At 52.7% G+C, this 18491-nt stretch overlaps 1 protein-coding gene across 1 annotated transcript; it reads right to left on the bottom strand.

Moving 5' to 3' along the window:
- Window positions 1–46: 46 nt before the first annotated feature.
- Window positions 47–14316, bottom strand: RMDN3 (regulator of microtubule dynamics 3; the record flags this gene model as incomplete). Its single annotated transcript, XM_038741086.1, is given in 14 exon segments — window positions 47–444; window positions 663–743; window positions 1359–1412; window positions 2076–2174; window positions 3195–3272; window positions 4059–4134; window positions 5533–5593; window positions 6003–6105; window positions 6383–6617; window positions 8583–8723; window positions 8826–8968; window positions 8970–9016; window positions 10040–10235; window positions 14257–14316. Coding segments are annotated over 14 exon segments (1428 nt in total), but the record flags the coding sequence as incomplete, so codon positions are not given.
- Between the last annotated feature and the right edge of the window lie 4175 nt (window positions 14317–18491).

Here is an 18491-nt window from a genome sequence, read left to right as displayed (position 1 = left end):
GGGCTTATATACACACACACACAAACACACAGTGCCACGCTGCTGCTTGGTCCTTCACCTTACTTTATTCCAGGTTTCCGCCCCGGGGCTGAGGACGGCAGCCTCCTCCACGCCGGTCACCCCCTTCCCCCCGGGAGCCAGAGGGGCCTTCACACTGTCTGGGACACGCCGGTGAAAGGGGTAAAGGAGCAAGGACCGGTTGTTGGTTCAGACCCCAAGATGGGGGAAGTCCTTCCTCCTCCTCCTCCCCTGCAGCGCGGCCCCCACTCACCTCCCCCCGGGGCAGGGAGGATCAGCTGGCTTGGCCGGGCCGGCGGCCTGGAAGGGGATGGGGGCGGCGGGTCGTTCCCGGGCTCTCTGCCCGCCGCCTCGTTCCTGCCGGGAATGTGCTTAATAGATGAGCGTGGCCTGCAGGTCCTCCAGGTCCTCGTGGCAAGCCGAGTCCTGCCGAGGGAAAGGGACCGCGTGGGAAGGGACCCCCATCCCACCCCCGTCCCTCCCTCCCTCCCTCTGCGGGCTGCAGTCCCCCGGGGCGGGGGCCACAGCGGCGGCCCCAGGCCCCAAGGGGAGAGGCCCAGTGGGAACGTGCTCTCTGAGGAGGATTCAGACCGCGCGCGGGGCTCGCGTCGCGGAAGCAGGTAAGGCGCGACAAGGCAGGCTACCTCTTTGGTGACGTCCGGCAGCTCCAGGGCCTGTTTCAGCCACTGAGTGGCCATTGTGTTATTCCCCAGCTCCTTGTAGCACTGGGGAGGAGTGAGAGGGGCAGCAGGGATGTGGTCACAGCCCACCGAGCCAACTCGAAAACCGACCCCCCGCCCCAGTTCAGCCCTTGATTCTCGGCCTGGCCGCCGTCTCTTTCAGGGCCACACAGCCGCCGTTCAGCTGTGAACCGGACAGTGACTAATAAGTAATAATAAAATAAATAACGGCATTTATTAAGCGCTTACTATGTGCAAAGCACTGTTCTAAGCACTGAGGAGGTTACAAGGTGATCAGGTTGTCCCAAGGGGCTCACGGTCTTAATCCCCATTTTACAGATGAGGTAACTGAGGCCTAGAGAAGTTAAGTGACTTGCCCGAAGTCACTCTGTACATATTTGTTACTCTATTTTACTTGTCCATATCTATTCTATTTTATTTTGTTAGTATGTTTGGTTTTGTCTCCCCCTTTTAGACTGTGAGCCCACTGTTGGGTAGGGACTGTCTCTAGATGTTGCCCACTTGGACTTCCCAAGCGCTTAGTCCAGTGCTCTGCACACAGTAAGCGCTCAATAAATACGACTGATGAGGATGATGACCTCCCGGGGGAAGGACGGTGGGCCCCCACCTCGGGGCTGGAGAGGCGTAGAGCTGTTTTACCTTGGAGATGTACACCCGTCCCGCTTTGGAAAAGCCCGGCTTCAACTCTTCCACCTGGAGAGGGAGAGGGAACAGGATGAGCCGGGCTTGGGACAAGCCGCCTCCACCTCCATCCCCTGGGGGCAAAGGGGGCATACGGCAAAGTAGGCTTGGGAAGAGGCCATCAACCGATCATTTATCGTGCCCTAACTGTGTGCACAGCACCATACCAAGCGCTTGGGAGAGTACTATGTAACAGACAGTTTCCCTGCCTATGGTGAGATTACAATCTACAGGGATTGTAGATTTTAGACTGTGAGCCCACTGTTGGGTAGGGACTGTCCCTATACGTTGCCAACCTGTACTTCCCAAGCGCTTAGTACAGTGCTCTGCACACAGTAAGCACTCAATACGATTGATGATGATTAGTATAAAAAAAATTATGGATCGGTACACAAGTGCTGTGGAGCTGAGGGACGCAAATATCTGCTGACGGGGGCGGGCGTGTTGCATCCATGCTGCCTGCCTGGGCTACCTGGCAACGGGAGATTTCCGGGAATTGTCCCCGGAGCCACTGGGAAAGGGGGCTGGGGACTCCTCTGGCCTCACCACCGCAGCTGTCAGTGCCAGGGGGCCCGGGGGACCCTCCACGCCAGGCCTCGCTTGGGGAGGAGCGGAGAGGCCGGCCGGCCCCCACCCCCTCCCCTCGTCTCCCAGTTGTTCCCCGCGGTCCGGCACCTTCAGGAAGCTCCGCAGGGCATCGTGGACGGAGGCGCTCGGGGGGCTGTCGTACAGGGCTGACACGGTCTTCCTTTCCAGCCAGGTCAGGTGGGCCACCTGCCACACACAATCAGTGGGATTGACTGAGCGCTTACGGTGTGCAGAGCACCGTCCTAAGCGGCTGCGGGACTGCAATGCAACGGGGGTTGGGGGGTACGTTCCCCGCTCCCCAGGAGCTGACCGTCTACAGGGGGGAAATGAATACGGATAAATCACAGGTGGAAAGGTTAAGTGTTGTGAGGGTGGGGTGGATAAAGGGCAAATCCAAGTGTCGGGATGACGGCAGAAGGGAGAGGGAACAGGAGAAGTAAGGGCTCAAACGGGGAAGGCCTCTCGGAGGTGTGCTTTTAGTAAAGCTCTGAAGGTGGGGAGAGTGAACATCTGTTGGAAACAGAAGAAGGGGGAATAATAATAATGATGGCATTTATTAAGCGCTTAGCGTGGCTCAGGCTTTGGAGTCAGAGGTCATGGGTTCAAATCCCGGCTCCGCCAATTGTCAGCTGTGTGACTTTGGACAAGTCACTTAAGTTCTCTATGCATCAGTTCCCTCATCTGTAAAATGGGGATTAGGACTGTGAGCCCCCCGTGGGACAACCTGATCGCCTTGTAACCTCCCCAGCGCTTAGAACAGGGCTTTGCACATAGTAAGCGCTTAATAAATGCCACCATCATTATTATGTGCAAAGCACTGTTCTAAGCGCTGGGGAGGTTACACGGTGATCAGGTTGTCCCACGGGGGGCTCGCCATCTTCAACCCCATTTTCCAGATGAGGCCCAGTGAAGTGACTTGCCCAAAGTCACACAGCTGCCAAGTGGCGGGGGCAGGATTCGAACCCACGATCTCTGACTCCAAAGCCCGGGCTCTTTGCCTCTCTTCTCCGGGAAGAAGCTCCAGGCCCGAGGTGGGATGCGGGTGTGGGTGAGGAGCACACAGTAAGCGCTCAATAAATACAATTGATTGATTGAGGGGTCGGCGGCGGGATGAGAGGAAATCAAGGTGCCGTGAGTGGGATGGGGCTCCGGGGGAAGACAGCCGACAGCATCCCGCCCAGCCCTGGCCCCGGGGGGATCGCTCACCTGGTAACACCATCGGCCCAGGAGGAAGTGGGTCCTGGGGTTGTCCGGCTGCAGGGAGATGGCTCGGTCCACGTGTTCCTGCGGTTAGCCAAACCTATTTATTGAGCACTTACCGTGTGCGGAGCACTGTGCTGAGCACTTGGGAGGGCATGATGTAGCAATAAATGGACCCGATCCCCGCCCCCAGCGAGCTTACAGGCTAGAGGGGGAGGCAGACATTAACAGAACTCAATAAATTAACAATATGGACGGAAGTGCTGTGGGGCTGGGAGGGGGAATAAAGCACTGTTCTAAGCGCTGGGGAGGTTACAAGGTGATCAGGTTGTCCCACGGGGGGGGGGGCTCACGGTTTTAATTCCCATTTTACAGATGAGGTCACTGAGGCCCAGAGAAGTGAAGTGACTTGCCCACTTGCCACTAGACTGTGAGCCCACTGCTGGGTAGGGACTGCCTCTACATGTTGCCAGCTTGGACTTCCCAAGCGCTCCGTCCAGTGCTCTGCACACAGTGAGCGCTCAATAAAGCATCATCATCATCCATCGCATTTATTGAGCGCTTACTGTGTGCAGAGCACTGGACTGAGCGCTTGGGAAGTACAAACTGGCAACATATAGAGACAGTCCCTACCCAACAGTGGGCTCACGGTCGAAAAATCCGATTTTATAAATAAATAAATAAATAAATAAATAAATAAAAATAAATACGATTGATTGATTGCCAAAGTCATACAGGGGCCAGTCAGGGGGACGCAGAAGGGAGCGGGAGAAGAGGAAAGGGAGGGCGCCGTCAGGGAAGGCCTCTTGCGGAGGGAGTCCCACCCCCAGGTGATCCGGGGGGAAGGGGATGGTGGGCGGGCGCGCTCACCTTGAACACAAAGCCGCTCTGGATGCGCTTCTGGATGCCCTCGTGCTCACCCACCTGGCTGCCCAGAACCGCGTACCTGCCAGGGCGAGAGAAGCAGCGTGGGCCCGTGGACGCAGACCAGGCCCGAGAGCCCGCAGGAACCTCGTTCCTAATCTTGGCTCCGCCACTTATCCGCCGTGGGACATCTCTGCCTCGGTGGCCTGGTCTGTAAAACGGGGATTAAGACTCTGTGTGCCCCATGTGGGACCGGGATTGCGTCCAACCTAAGTAGCTTGTATCAATCAATCAATCAATCGTATTTATTGAGCGCTTACTATGTGCAGAGCACTGGACTAAGCGCTTGGGAAGTACAAATTGGCAACACATAGAGACAGTCCCTACCCAACAGTGGGCTCACAGTCTAAAAGGGGGAGACAGAGAACAAAACCAAACATATTAACAAAATAAAATAAATAGAATAGATATGTACAAGTAAAATAAATAGAGTAATAAATATGTACAAACATATATACATATATACAGGTGCTATGGGGAAGGGAAGGAGGTAAGAAAAGGGGGATGGGGAGGGGGACGAGGGGGAGAGGAAGGAAAGGGCTCAGTCTGGGAAGGCCTCCTGGAGGAGGTGAGCTCTCAGCAGGGCCTTGAAGGGAGGAAGAGAGCTAGCTTGGCGGAGGGGCAGAGGGAGGGAATTCCAGGCCCGGGGGAGGACGTGGGCCTGGGGTCGAAGTATCTGCCTCAGCGCTTAGGACCGTACCGGGCACAAAGGAAGGGCTCAGTGGAAAGAGCCCGGGCGGTCATGGGTTCAAATCCCAGCTCTGCCAGTTGGGGCAAGTCACTGCACTTCTCTGGGCCTCAGTTCCCTCATCCGTAAAATGGGAATTCAAACTGTGAGCCCCCCCGTGGGACAACCTGATCACCTTGGAACCTCCCCAGCGCTTAGAACGGTGCTTTGCGCATAGTAAGCGCTTAATAAATGCCTTCATTATTATTATTATTAATCATCAATCGTATTTATTGAGCGCTTACTATGTGCAGAGCACTGTACTAAATAAAATTACTGTACTGTAATAAAAGCGATAAGGAATAAAAGGGGTGCGGCTAGGCTCCCTGCCCACCCCAACTCTCGGGTTTCACTCCTCGGCACCCCCTGAACACCTAGAGCTCCCCGCGGGCTGGGACCCCATCTCCGCTCCCCCCGTCCCGCGGGACGGGATCGGGCGGATCCAATTCAGAGCAGAGAGGAGCAAGCGGGGAAAATAAGAGGCCTCGGAGCAGCCATCCACAGCCCAACCCGGAGACCCAGAGGGGGCCGAGGTGACCGTGAAGCCCCTTACCCACCCCCAACCCTCACCGGCCCCGGAGGCCTGGACGTTCCTGCCACGGCACAGGGAGGGAGGTCATTCTACCCTCCGCCCCGCGGACCCTCACTCCAACCCCGGCCCCGCTGGGGGTGGGCGGGCGGGCCGCCACGTACCACTGGTGACACTCGGGGCTCTCGTCCCCCAGCTGCAGGGCGGCCTCGGCCTCTTCCTTCCCTGCGAGGTCAAAGTTGGGAGTCGGCCCATGCCCCGGAGGAGGCCCCAGAGACACCAGTAACGGGGGCCTTCCGGCCAGTCCTGGCCACCCCCTCCCCACCAGTCCCCAGAAGCTGGGCAACCACGTTGGCGAGCCAAGCGGCCGGCCAAACCTCCCCCAGTCACGAGTCTCTCTGCCAGGCCGAGACCAAAGGCTCCTGCGTCTTTATTTTTGATCAGTGTGGCCTTCCACCCCACCCCTTTCCCCCCAATCCCCATCTACCCTCCCGCTGTCTACGCAGGCTGCCCCAGCACGATGTCCGGGCACCAGAAAGCCCAAGACGGGGACCGCTCCTTACCCCAAATACCACTCATCCACCCATCCCCTCCTCCCCTGACCCTCACCAGGCCCCTGCCCACCGGGACTCACCGCCCACCGCGTACGATTTCTTCTCATCCGCCTCTTCAGTCAGCTCATACATGTCGCTGTAGGCCCGGGCGAGGCGCCACAGAAAGTCCTGCCGGTCGCCGTACTGTGGATCGGACGGACACGGGGCTGGGTTGCCGGGACCGCGCCTTTAGCCTTTCCCCGTCCTCCCTCCCTCCTCCTGCCCCTTTGGGAGCCTCTCAAAAACGAGGTTGGCATCCGGGGAAGGAGAAGACAAAGGGAGGGAGACGAGAAGGCCCGGAGTGGAGCCGTCACCTCGTTATACGGACACGGAATGTGTCTGTTTATTGTTGTACTGTCCTTTCGCAAGCGCTTAACACACTGCTCTGCGCACGCTCAATAAGTAGGATGGAATTAGTTACCACGGGCTTGTTGTTGAGCAGCAGCTGGAAGGCGTCCCTCTTGTCCTGCTCGCCGCCCCGGTGCAGGTCATCCGCCCGCTGCAGGAGCGGGCCCAGCTCCTCGCCCCCCGCCGCCGGCTCCAGCTGGTCCCCGGCCTCCTCGCCGCCGGCCTCGCCCGCCGCCTCGCCGCCGTCCTCGCTGTCTCCGTCCGTCTGGCCGCCCTCGTAATCGGACTCCGCGTTGGCCGTGGTGTAGCTGCGTGGGAGGCGCCGGGGCGTTCGGGTCAGAGCGCCGGGGAGGGCCGGGTCCAGACCCCCCACCCCTCCGGCCCGGCTCCTTGCCCCCGCAGGGATCTCGATGAGAGGCCGCCCCTCCAGTGAGTAACCCTGAACAGAACACCCCTCCGTTATTCAACCGGGGCAATAATCACGGACGGAAATGCCCTCCTTCCCTCCCCAGGCCGGTATCCCCGGTCAGACGTGCCCCCCATTCCCGACAGGCCTAGTGGATGGAGCCCGGGCCTGGGTTCTAATCCTGCCTCTGCCAGCTGCTTGCTGTGGGACCCCGAGCAAGGCACTTAACTGCTCTATGCCTCAGTTCTCCTGTTCTCTCTCCAGCTTAGACTGGGAGCCTCAAGCAGGACAGGGATAATAATAATAATGATGGCATTTATTAAGCGCTATGTGCAAAGCACTGTTCTAAGCGCCGGGGAGGTTACAAGGTGATCAGGTTGTCCTACGGGGGGGGTCACAGTCTTCATCCCCATTTTCCAGATGAGGTAACTGAGGCCCAGAGAAGTGACATGATTGCCCAAAGTCACACAGCTGACAATGGGCAGAGCTGGGATTTGAACCCATGACCTCTGACTCCAAACCCCGGGCTCTCTCCACTGAGCCACGCTGCTTCTCTACTGCGAATGTGCCCAGTGTAACTGACTTGCATCTACCTTGCATCTATCTCTATGTTGCCAACTTGTACTTCCCAAGCGCTTAGTACAGTGCTGTGCACACAGTAAGCGCTCAATAAATAGGATTGATTGATATCCCAACACTTAGAACAGTGTTTAACACACAGTAAGTGCTTAACAAATACTACGAAATACTATCGTTAGACTTGCGAGGAACTGGGTCTAATTCTCAACTGTGCATCCTCTCCCGGCACGTAGTACGGGGCTCTGAACCCAGTACGCGCTTAATAAATACTATTACTACTACTACAACGTGGGCAGGGAGGATGGCCCTGGCTGGTACCGTGGCCCCTAGACGATGCCACCCTCCTCTCGGATGGCACTGGATGGCCCCCCCAGTGGGCACCGCCCCCGTTCCCTGCCCTTTCTGGAGCAGGCTCACCCCAACTGCCCGCCAGAACTGAGGACTCCATCCAAACCGCTCCCCTGCTCATTCAAGCTCTCATCCTATCCCGTCTGGACTGCTGCACCAGCCTTCTCTCTGATCTCCCATCCTCGTGTCTCTCTCCACTTCAATCCATACTTCATGCTGCTGCCCGGATTATCTTTGTCCAGAAACGCTCTGGACATATTACTCCCCTCCTCAAAAACCTCCAACGGCTACCGATCAATCTGCGCATCAGGCAGAAACTCCTCACCCTGGGCTTCAAGGCTGTCCATCCATCCCCTCGCCCCCTCCTACCTCACCTCCCTTCTGTCCTTCTCCAGCCCAGCCCGCACCCTCCGCTCCTCCACCGCTAATCTCCTCACTGTACCTCGCTCTCGCCTGTCCCGCCATCGACCCCCGGCCCACGTCCTCCCCCGGCCCGGAATGCCCTCAATCCCTCTGCCCATCCACCAAACTAGCTCTCTTCCTCCCTTCAAGGCCCTACTGAGAGCTCACCTCCTCCAGGAGGCCTTCCCACACTCAGCCCCTTCCTTCCTCTCCCCCTCGTCCCCCTCTCCATCCCCCCATCTTACCTCCTTCCCTTCCCCACAGCACCTGTATATATGTATATATGGTTGTACATATTTATTACTCTATTTATTTATTTAACTTGTACATTTCTATCCTACTTATTTTATTTTGTTGGTATGTTTGGTTCTGTTCTCTGTCTCCCCCTTTTAGACTGTGAGCCCACTGTTGGGTAGGGACTGTCTCTATGTGATGCCAATTTGTACTTCCCAAGCGCTTAGTACAGCGCTCTGCACATAGTAAGCGCTCAATAAATACGATTGATTGATTGATTGATTGATTGAGGGGAAGCGCTCACCCGCCCTCGCTCTCGCCGTCGGTCAGGGCCCCGCCGGAGCTGGCAGTGAAGTAGATGGAGCTGGAGCCCGTGGAGTCGCTCCGCTCGCGGTGGTAGAGGAAGCGCCGCCGTCGAGTGCCTCTCTGGCCTTCCAGGTGGGACCTAGGAGGAAGAGGAGGAGGAGGCCGAGTGTTCAGAGGGAGCGTGGGCCCCTCCCCGGCCCCCCTCGGCCCGGGCTCCCCTCGGGGAGCGGGGCAGACCCACCTGACTTGGCCCACGATCTCCTGGGCCAGGCTCGGCAGGCTGCCGCGCAGCTCCTCCACCTCCCGCCGCAGCTCGCTCAGGCCGCTCACCACCAGGTCCAGGTGGTCCAGCAGCAGGTCCGGCCTCGCCCCGGGGGGGCCGGGCCAGCGCCACCGCGTCGCCCGCCTCCCCCGGGGGCCGCGCCGCCGCCGCTGCGTGGCAAAGGGAGGCCCGGTTCGGCCTCTCCCCTGGGCGACCTCCCGGGCCCCGGGCCTCCCCGCCGTGAGCCGAAGGGCCCACCGCTCCTCTGGAGAGACCGCCACCCCGGACGCTGGCACGTGGGGATGCCCAGACCCGCCCGGCCCCTACCCGGGCTCTGAGACTCAGCGAGGAGGGCACTGGGGCCGGACCGGTGGGTCCCTTCGGACCGCTAAAGGCTTTCGCGGGCCGCGACTCTGGGCTGGCACTGCCGGCCAGACGCCCCATCGGGAGATGGGGCTCACGTCCGGCCCGGTGGGCACCTCGCCCTGCCCGGTTCGGGGCAGGAAGGGCACCAGAACCGGGCCCTTCTCTCCTTCTACTGCCCAGCCCGCACCCTCCGCTCCTCCACCACTAATCTCCTCACTGTACCTCGCTCTCGCCTGTCCCGCCATCGGCCCCCGGCCCACGTCCTCCCCCGGGCCTGGAATGCCCCCAATCCCTCTGCCCATCCGCCAAGCTCGCTCTCTTCCTCCCTTCAAGGCCCTGCTGAGAGCTCACCTCCTCCAGGAGGCCTTCCCAGACTGAGCCCCTTCTTTCCTCTCCCCCTCGTCCCCCTCTCCATCCCCCCGTCTTACCTCCTTCCCTTCCCCACAGCACCTGTATATATGTATATATGGTTGTACATATTTATTACTCTATTTATTTATTTATTTTGCTTGTACATTTCTATCCTACTTATTTTATTTTGTTGGTATGTTTGGTTCTGTTCTCTGTCTCCCCCTTTTAGACTGTGAGCCCACTGTTGGGTAGGGACTGTCTCTATGTGATGCCAATTTGTACTTCCCAAGCGCTTAGTACAGTGCTCTGCACATAGTAAGCGCTCAATAAATACGATTGATTGATTGATTCCCCACTATAACCTCTCGGTGGGAGATTTCTCTCCATCCGAGCGAGCCGGGCAGACCCCCTGCACCGCCCTCCTCCTTCCCCCTCAACCGAGGATGCGCTTTCCCCCCGCACCCGGCGGCCAGTACCGTGCAGGTGGGATTCTGAGGTCCGGGTGTAGCCCAGGGAGTTGGGCAAGCCCTGGCTCCCGACGAGGGCCCGGGGCCGTCGCCTCCGGTGGATGTAGAGGGCACAGAGGAGTCCCAGGCCCGTGGCGGTGCCAAGCAGTAGCCCGACCACTCCGCGGGCACCGACCAGGACCCCCATCCTGGACTTGGGGACGTGCTGGGGAGACAGGAGGGCGGATGGGTGAGCCAGAGGTTTGCCTCCGTTTCTCTTATCATCATCAATCGTATTTATTGAGCGCTCACTATGCGCAGAGCACTGTACTAAGCGCTTGGGAAGTACAAATTGGCAACATATACAGACAGTCCCTACCCAACAGCGGGCTCACAGTCTATGGTATTCTTTAAGCACTGACTAGGTGTCAGCCACCGTACTAAGCGCTGGGGTAGATAATAATAATAATAATGATGGCATTTATTAAGCGCTTACTATGTGCACTGTTCTAAGCGCTGGGGAGGTTACAAGTTGAGCAGGTTGTCCCACGGGGGGCTCACAGTCTTCAACCCCATTTTACAGATGAGGGAACTGAGGCCCAGAGAAGTGAAGCGACTTGCCAACAGTCACCCAGCTGACAAGTGGCGGAGCTGGGATTTGAACTCATGACCTCTGACTCCAAAGCCCGGGCTCTTTCCACTGAGCCACGCTGCTTCTCTAAGATAATGTTTTCCAAGCCGGACACGGTCCCTGTCCCACACGAGACTCAAGCCCTTAATGCCCATTTTACAGCCGAGGGAACTGAGGCACACAGAATAAAAATAATGATGATGGTATTTGTTAAGCGCTTACTATGTGCCAAGCACCGTTCTAAGCACTGGGGAAGATACAAGGTAATCAGAGTGTCCCACATGGGGCTCACAGTCTTCATCCCCATTTTACAGATAAGGGAACTGAGGCAAAGAGAATAATAATAATAATAATGGCATTTATTAAGCACTTACTGTGTGCAAAGCACTGTTCTGAGCACTGGGGAGGATACAAGGTGATCAGGTTGTCCCACAGGGGACAGTCTTCATCCCCATTTTACAGATGAGGTAACTGAGGCCCAGAGAAGTGAAGTGACTTGCCCAAAGTCACACAGCTGACAGTTGGTGGGATTTGAACCCATGACCTCTGACTCCAAAGCCCGTACTCTTTCCACTGAGCCACGCTGCTTCTCGAGAAGCAGCGCTTAATAAGCAGAGCAGTGAAGTGACTTGCTCAAGGTCGCACAGCACATGCGTGGCGGAGACGAAATTAGAACCCAGGTCCTTCTGAGGTCCCAAGCCCGTGCTCTACCTAGTAGACCGCACTGATTCAGCGTTCAGAACAGCGCTTGGCACGGAATAAGCGCTTAACGATTATTTATTATTATATTATTATTCCAGCTGTAGTTGCCACCCCGGGGGGTACTTCACTTCCCTTCGCCCAGTTCCCCACCCCAACCCTTCCAAGTTGCCAACTTGTACCTGTTGCCAACTTGTACTTGCCAAGCGCTTAGTCCAGTGCTCTGCACACAGTAAGCGCTCAATAAGTACGACTGAATTTAATGAGGCCTGCTCCCTGACCCAGCTGCCCAGGGACGACGTCACCCGCGCCAACACCCTTTCCCCATCCCGTGCCCAAGCCCCGGGGCTCCAAGCAGAGCCGTGAATCTCTTCCCTTGCTCGCCCCATAACAATAATAATAATAATAATGGTATTTGTTAAGCGCTTACTAAGTGCCAAGCCCTGTCCTAAGCGCTGGGGAGATAGGTGATCAGGTTGTCCCACGTGGGGCTCAGTCTTCACCCCCATTTTACAGACGAGGTCGCTGAGGCCCAGAGAAGTGACTTGCCCAAAGTCACACGGCTGACGAGTGTCGGAGAAGCAGCGTGGCTCAGTGGAGAGAGCCCGGGCTTTGGAGTCCGAGGTCACGAGTTCAAATCCCGGCTCCACCAACTGTCAGCTGGGTGACTCTGGGCAAGTCACTTCACTTCTCTGGGCCTCAGTTCCCTCATCTGTCAAATGGGGATGAAGACTGGGAACCCCTCGGGGGACAACCCGATCACCTCGTAACCTCCCCGGCGCTTAGAACAGTGCTTTGCACATAGTAAGTGTTTAACAAATGCCATTTTTATTATTATGGGGATGAAGACAGGGAGCACCCCCCCCGTGGGACAACCTGATCACCTTGTAACCTCCCCCGCGCTTAGAACAGTGCTTGCCACAATGGAAAGAGCCCGGGCTTTGGAGTCAGAGGTCATGGGTTCGAATCCCGGCTCCACCACATGTCTGCTGTGTGACCTTGGGCAAGTCACTTCACTTCTCTGGGCCTCAGTTCCCTCATCTGTAAAATGGGGATGAAGACTGTGAGCGCCCCCCGGACAACCTGATCACCTTGTAGCCGCCCCCCAGCACTTAGAACAGTGCTCTGCACAAAGTGCTTAACAAATGCCATCGTTATTATTATTAATAAATGCCACTATTATTATTATTATGAGGATGAAGACTGTGATCCCCCGTGGGGCAACCCGATCACCTCGTAACCTCCCCAGCGTTTGGAACAGTGCTTGGCACATAGTAAGCGCTCAACAAATGCCATTATTATTATTATGGGGACGAAGACTGTGAGCCCCCCGGGGGACAACCCGATCACCTCGTAACCTCCCCAGCGCTTAGAACAGTGCTTGGCACATAGCAAGTGTTTAACAAATGCCATTATTATTATTATTATGGGGACGAAGACAACCTGATCACCTCGAAACCTCCCCAGCGCTTAGAACAGTGCTTGGCACATAGCAAGTGTTTAGCAAATGCCATTATTATTATTATTATGGGGATGAAGACAACCTGATCACCTCGTAACCTCCCCAGCGCTTAGAACAGTGCTTGGCACATAGCAAGTGTTTAGCAAATGCCATTATTATTATTATTATGGGGATGAAGACAACCTGATCTCCTCGAAACCTCCCCAGCGCTTAGAACAGTGCTTGGCACATAGTAAGTGTTTAACAAATGCCATTATTATTATTATTATGGGGATGAAGACAACCTGATCACCTCGTAACCTCCCCAGCGCTTAGAACAGTGCTTGGCACATAGCAAGTGTTTAGCAAATGCCATTATTATTATTATTATGGGGATGAAGACAACCTGATCTCCTCGAAACCTCCCCAGCGCTTAGAACAGTGCTTGGCACATAGCAAGTGTTTAGCAAATGCCATTATTATTATTATTATGGGGATGAAGACAACCTGATCTCCTCGAAACCTCCCCAGCGCTTAGAACAGTGCTTGGCACATAGCAAGTGTTTAGCAAATGCCATTATTATTATTATTATGGGGATGAAGACAACCTGATCTCCTCGAAACCTCCCCAGCGCTTAGAACAGTGCTTGGCACATAGCAAGTGTTTAGCAAATGCCATTATTATTATTATTATGGGGATGAAGACAACCTGATCTCCTCGAAACCTCCCCAGCGCTTAGAACAGTGCTTGGCACATAGCAAGTGTTTAGCAAATGCCATTATTATTATTATTATGGGGATGAAGACAACCTGATCTCCTCGAAACCTCCCCAGCGCTTAGAACAGTGCTTGGCACATAGCAAGTGTTTAACAAATGCCATTATTATTATTATTATGGGGATGAAGACTGCGACAACCTGATCACCTCGAAACCTCCCCAGCGCTTAGAACAGTGCTTGGCACATAGCAAGTGTTTAACAAATGCCATCATTATTATTATTATTATGGGGATGAAGACTGCGACAACCTGATCACCTCGTTATCTCCCCAGCGCTTAGAACAGTGCTTGGCACATAGCAAGTGTTTAACAAATACCATTATTATTATTATTATGGGGATGAAGACTGCGACAACCTGATCACCTCGTAACCTCCCCAGCGCTTAGAACAGTGCTTAGCATATAGTAAGCGCTTAACAAATGCCGTCATCATCATTATTATGATTAGGATTTGAACCCACGACCTGTGCCGTCCCCAGGCCGGGCTCTCTCCGCTTCTCCGTGGGTCCGGGCAGAGGGAGGTTTGGCGGGCGAAGGGCCCTCGGGGGACCCGGTGGGGAGGGACCGTCTCTACCTGTTGCCAACTTGTCCTTCCCAAGCGCTCAGTACAGTGCTCTGCACCCAGAAGGCGCTCAATAAATAGGACTGGATGAATGAATGAATGCAGGAATGAATGAATGAGCGGGGACGGTCCCCACCTGCTGCAGGCCGAGGCGCAGGCCCTCCGCCTCCCGGCAGCCCTCGGGGCAGGGACAAGGGGGCGGGCGCGCGCGTGGGGGGCGGGAAACGTCACCGGCCAATCCCGGCACGGCCCCGGGGTGACGTCACATAGAGGTCACGCCCCTCTCATGGAGGTCACGTGGGCAATGGGCGGGACGTCACTGAAGAGGCCCCGCCCCCCCACTTGGTCGCATGATCAATGGGCGGGGACATAGTGACGTCACGCAGAACACCCTCCCAGAGGTCACATGGTCAGTGGGCGGGTACACGGCGACGTCATACAGAGCGCCCTCCCCTCCCATAGGTCACACGGTCAGTGGGCGGGGCCAGGGTGGTGTCACTAGTAGGCCCCGCCCCTCCACTTGATCGCACGGTCAGTGGGCGGGGACATAGTGGCGTCACACAGAGCACCCTCCCAGAGGTCACATGGTCAGTGGGCGGGTACGCGGTGACGTTATACAGAGCGCCCTCCCCTCCCATAGGCCACACGGACAGGGGGCGGGGCCAGGGTGGTGTCACTAATAGGCCCCGCCCCGCCACTTGGGCGCATGGTCAGTGGGCGGGGCCAGAGTGACGTCACACAGAACGCCCCCCAGAGGTCACATGGTCAGTGGGCGGGTACACGGCGACGTCATACAGAGCGCCCTCCCCTCCCATAGGCCACACGGTCAGTGGGCGGGGCCAGGGTGGCGTCACTAATAGGCCCCGCCCCTTCACAGAGGTCACAGGGTCAGGGGGCCGGGCTGAGGGGGAGGAGCAGGACGGGCCCAAAGCAGGTGTTTTCGGTTTTCCCTTATAAAAATAATAATAATAATAATGATGATGGCATTTGGTAAGCGATTGCTATGTGCAAAGCACTGTCCTAAGCGCTGAATAATAATACTAATAATGGCAATGATGTCATTTGACAGACTGACTGAGCCCCTTCCTTCCTCTCCCCCTCTTTCCCCTCTCCATCCCCCACATCTTACCTCCTTCCCTTCCCCACAGCACCTGTGTATATGGATATATGTTTGTACAGATTTATTACTCTTATTTATTTTACTTGTACATAGCTATTCTATTTATTTTATTTTGTTAGTATGTTTGGTTTTGTTCTCTGTCTCCCCCTTTTAGACTGTGAGCCCACTGTTGGGTAGGGACTGTCTCTAGATGTTGCCAACTTGGACTTCCCAAGCGCTTAGTCCAGTGCTCTGCACATAGTAAGCGCTCAATAAATACGATTGATGATGATGATCATGATTTATATTACTTGTACATAGCTATTCTATTTATTTTATTTTGTTAGTATGTTTGGTTTTGTTCCCTGTCTCCCCCTTTTAGACTGTGAGCCCACTGTTGGGTAGGGACTGTCTCTATGTGTTGCCAGTTTGTACTTCCCAAGCGCTTAGTACAGTGCTCTGCACATAGTAAGCGCTCAGTAAATACGATTGATGATGATTGATGATGATTTGGTAAGGGCATGGCAATGATGTCATTTGGTAAGGGCTTACTATGTGCAAAGCACTGTTCTAGGCGCTGAATAATAACATTAATAATAATGATGGCATTTGGTAAGGGCTTGCTATGTGCAAAGCACTGTTCTAAGCGCTGAATAATAATAATAATAATAATAATAATGGCATTTGGTAAGGGCTTACTATATGCAAAGCACTGTTCTAAGCGCTGAATAATAATAATAATGGCATTTGGTAAGGGCTTACTATGTGCAAAGCACTGTTCTAAGCGCTGAATAATAACAATAATAACAATAATAATAATGATGGCATTTGGTAAGGGCTTACTATGTGCAAAGCAGTGTTCTAAGGGCCGAATGATAATAATAATAATAATAATAATAATAATGATGGCATTTGGCAAGCGATTGCTATGTGCAAAGCACTGTTCTAAGCGCTGAATAATAATAATAATAATAATAATGGCATTTGGTAAGTGCTTGCTATGTATGTGCAAAGCACTGTTCTAAGCGCTGAATAATAATAGTGGTAATGATGTCATTTGGTAAGGGCTTACTATGTGCAAAGCACTGTTCTAAGCGCTGAATAATAATATAATAATAATAATAATGGCATTTGGTAAGTGCTTGCTATGTGCAAAGCACTGTTCTAAGCGCTGAATAATAATAATAATAATGGTAATGATGTCATTTGGTAAGGGCTTACTATGTGCAAAGCCCTGTTCTAAGCGCTGAATAATAATAATAATAATAATGGTATTTGGTAAGGGCTTACTATGTGCAAAGCACTGTTCTAAGCGCTGAGTAATAATAATAAAAATAATAATGGCATTTGGTAAGGGCTTACTATGTGCAAAGCATGCAAAGCACTGTTCTAAGTGCTGAATAATAATAATAATAATAATGTCATTTGGTAAGGGTTTACTATGTGCAAAGCACTGTTCTAAGCACTGAATAATAATAATAATAATAATGAGGACATTTGGTAAGGGTTTACTATGTGCAAAGCACTGTTCTAAGCGCTAAATAATATAATAATAATAATAATGGCATTTGGTGAGGGTTTACCATGTGCAAAGCACTGTTCTAAGTGCTGAATAATAATTATAATGATGGCATTTGGTAAGGGCTTACTATGTGCAAAGCACTTTTCTAAGTGCTGAATAATAATAATAATAATAATAATGATGATGGCATTTGGTAAGTGCTTACTATGTGCAAAGCACAGTTCTAAGCACTGAATAATAATAATAAAATAATAATAACGATGGCATTTGTTAACACGCAGCAGTGCGAAGCACCGGTAATTCATTCATTCATTCCATCGTATTTATTGAGCGCTTACTGTGTGCAGAGCACTGTACTAAGCGCTTGGGAAGTCCAAGTCGGCAACATATAGAGACGGTCCCTCCCCAACAACGGGCTCACAGTCTAGAAGGGGGAGACAGACAACAAAACACATAGTAACAAAATAAAATAATAAATAGAATAGTAAATATGTACAAGAGTAAATATGTACAAGATATGTTGATAATAATAGTAGTAGTAATGATGGCATTTATTAAGCACTTACTATGTGCAAAGCATTGTTTATAATAATAATAATAATGGTGGCATTTATTAAGCGCTTACTATGTGCACAGCACTGTTCTAAGCGCTGAATAATAACGATGGCATTTGTTAAGTGATTACCATGTGCGAAGCACTTTTAATAATAATAATAATAATAATAATGACATTTCTTAAGCGCTTACTGTATGCAAAGCACTGTTCTAAGCTGTGAATAATAATACTAATGGCATTTATTAAGCGCTTACTGTGTGCGAAGCACTGTTAATAGTAATAATAGTAATAATGATAGCATTTATTAAGCACTTACTATGCGCAAAGCAACGTTAATAATAATAATAATAATGATGATGGCATTTCTTAGGCGCCTACTATGTGCAAATCAATCAATCAATCGTATTTATTGAGCGCTTACTGTGTGCAGAGCACTGTACTAAGCGCTTGGGAAGTCCAACTTGGCAACATATAGAGACAGTCCCTACCCAACAGTGGGCTCACAGTCTAAAAGGGGGAGAGAATATATATCTATAGAATATGTAAGTTGGCAACATATAGAGACGGTCCCTACCCAACAGTGGGCTCACAGTCTAGAAGAAATAATATTTCTATTTTTATAGAAATATTTATTTGTATGTACTTCATATATAATATTCTATAGAATATCTATAGAATATATAATATTCTGTAAATATTTCTATTTATAAAATAGAAATTTTATACATAGAAATAATGTACAGTGCTCTGCACACAGTAAGTGCTCAATAAAAACGGTTGAATAAATGAATGAATGAAAGTAAATGACCCATATGTACTTAGGGGCTGTGGGCTGAGGGAGGGATTAATTGGATCCTCCCCAGCGCTTTTCATTCATTCATTCAATCGTATTTATTGAGCGCTTACTGTGTGCAGAGCACTGTACGTTATTTCTATGTATAAAATTACTATTTTATACATAGAAATATTTATAGAATATTATATATTCTATATATATTCTATAGATATATATTCTAGATATATGTCTATTCTATATATATATTAGAACGGTGCCTTGCACTGTGCTTTGTTCAAATCCCGGCTCCGCCAACTGTCAGCCGTGTGACTTTGGGCCAGTCACTTCACTTCTCTGGGCCTCAGTGACCTAATCTGGAAAATGGGGATGAAGACTGGGAGCCCCCCGTGGGCCAACGT

The sequence above is a fragment of the Tachyglossus aculeatus genome (assembly GCF_015852505.1).
Source record: "Tachyglossus aculeatus isolate mTacAcu1 chromosome 12 unlocalized genomic scaffold, mTacAcu1.pri SUPER_6_unloc_1, whole genome shotgun sequence".
Lineage (NCBI taxonomy): Eukaryota > Metazoa > Chordata > Mammalia > Monotremata > Tachyglossidae > Tachyglossus > Tachyglossus aculeatus.
The sequence above is the reverse complement of the archived record's forward strand: the minus strand, read 5'-3'. Positions and strand labels throughout refer to the sequence as shown.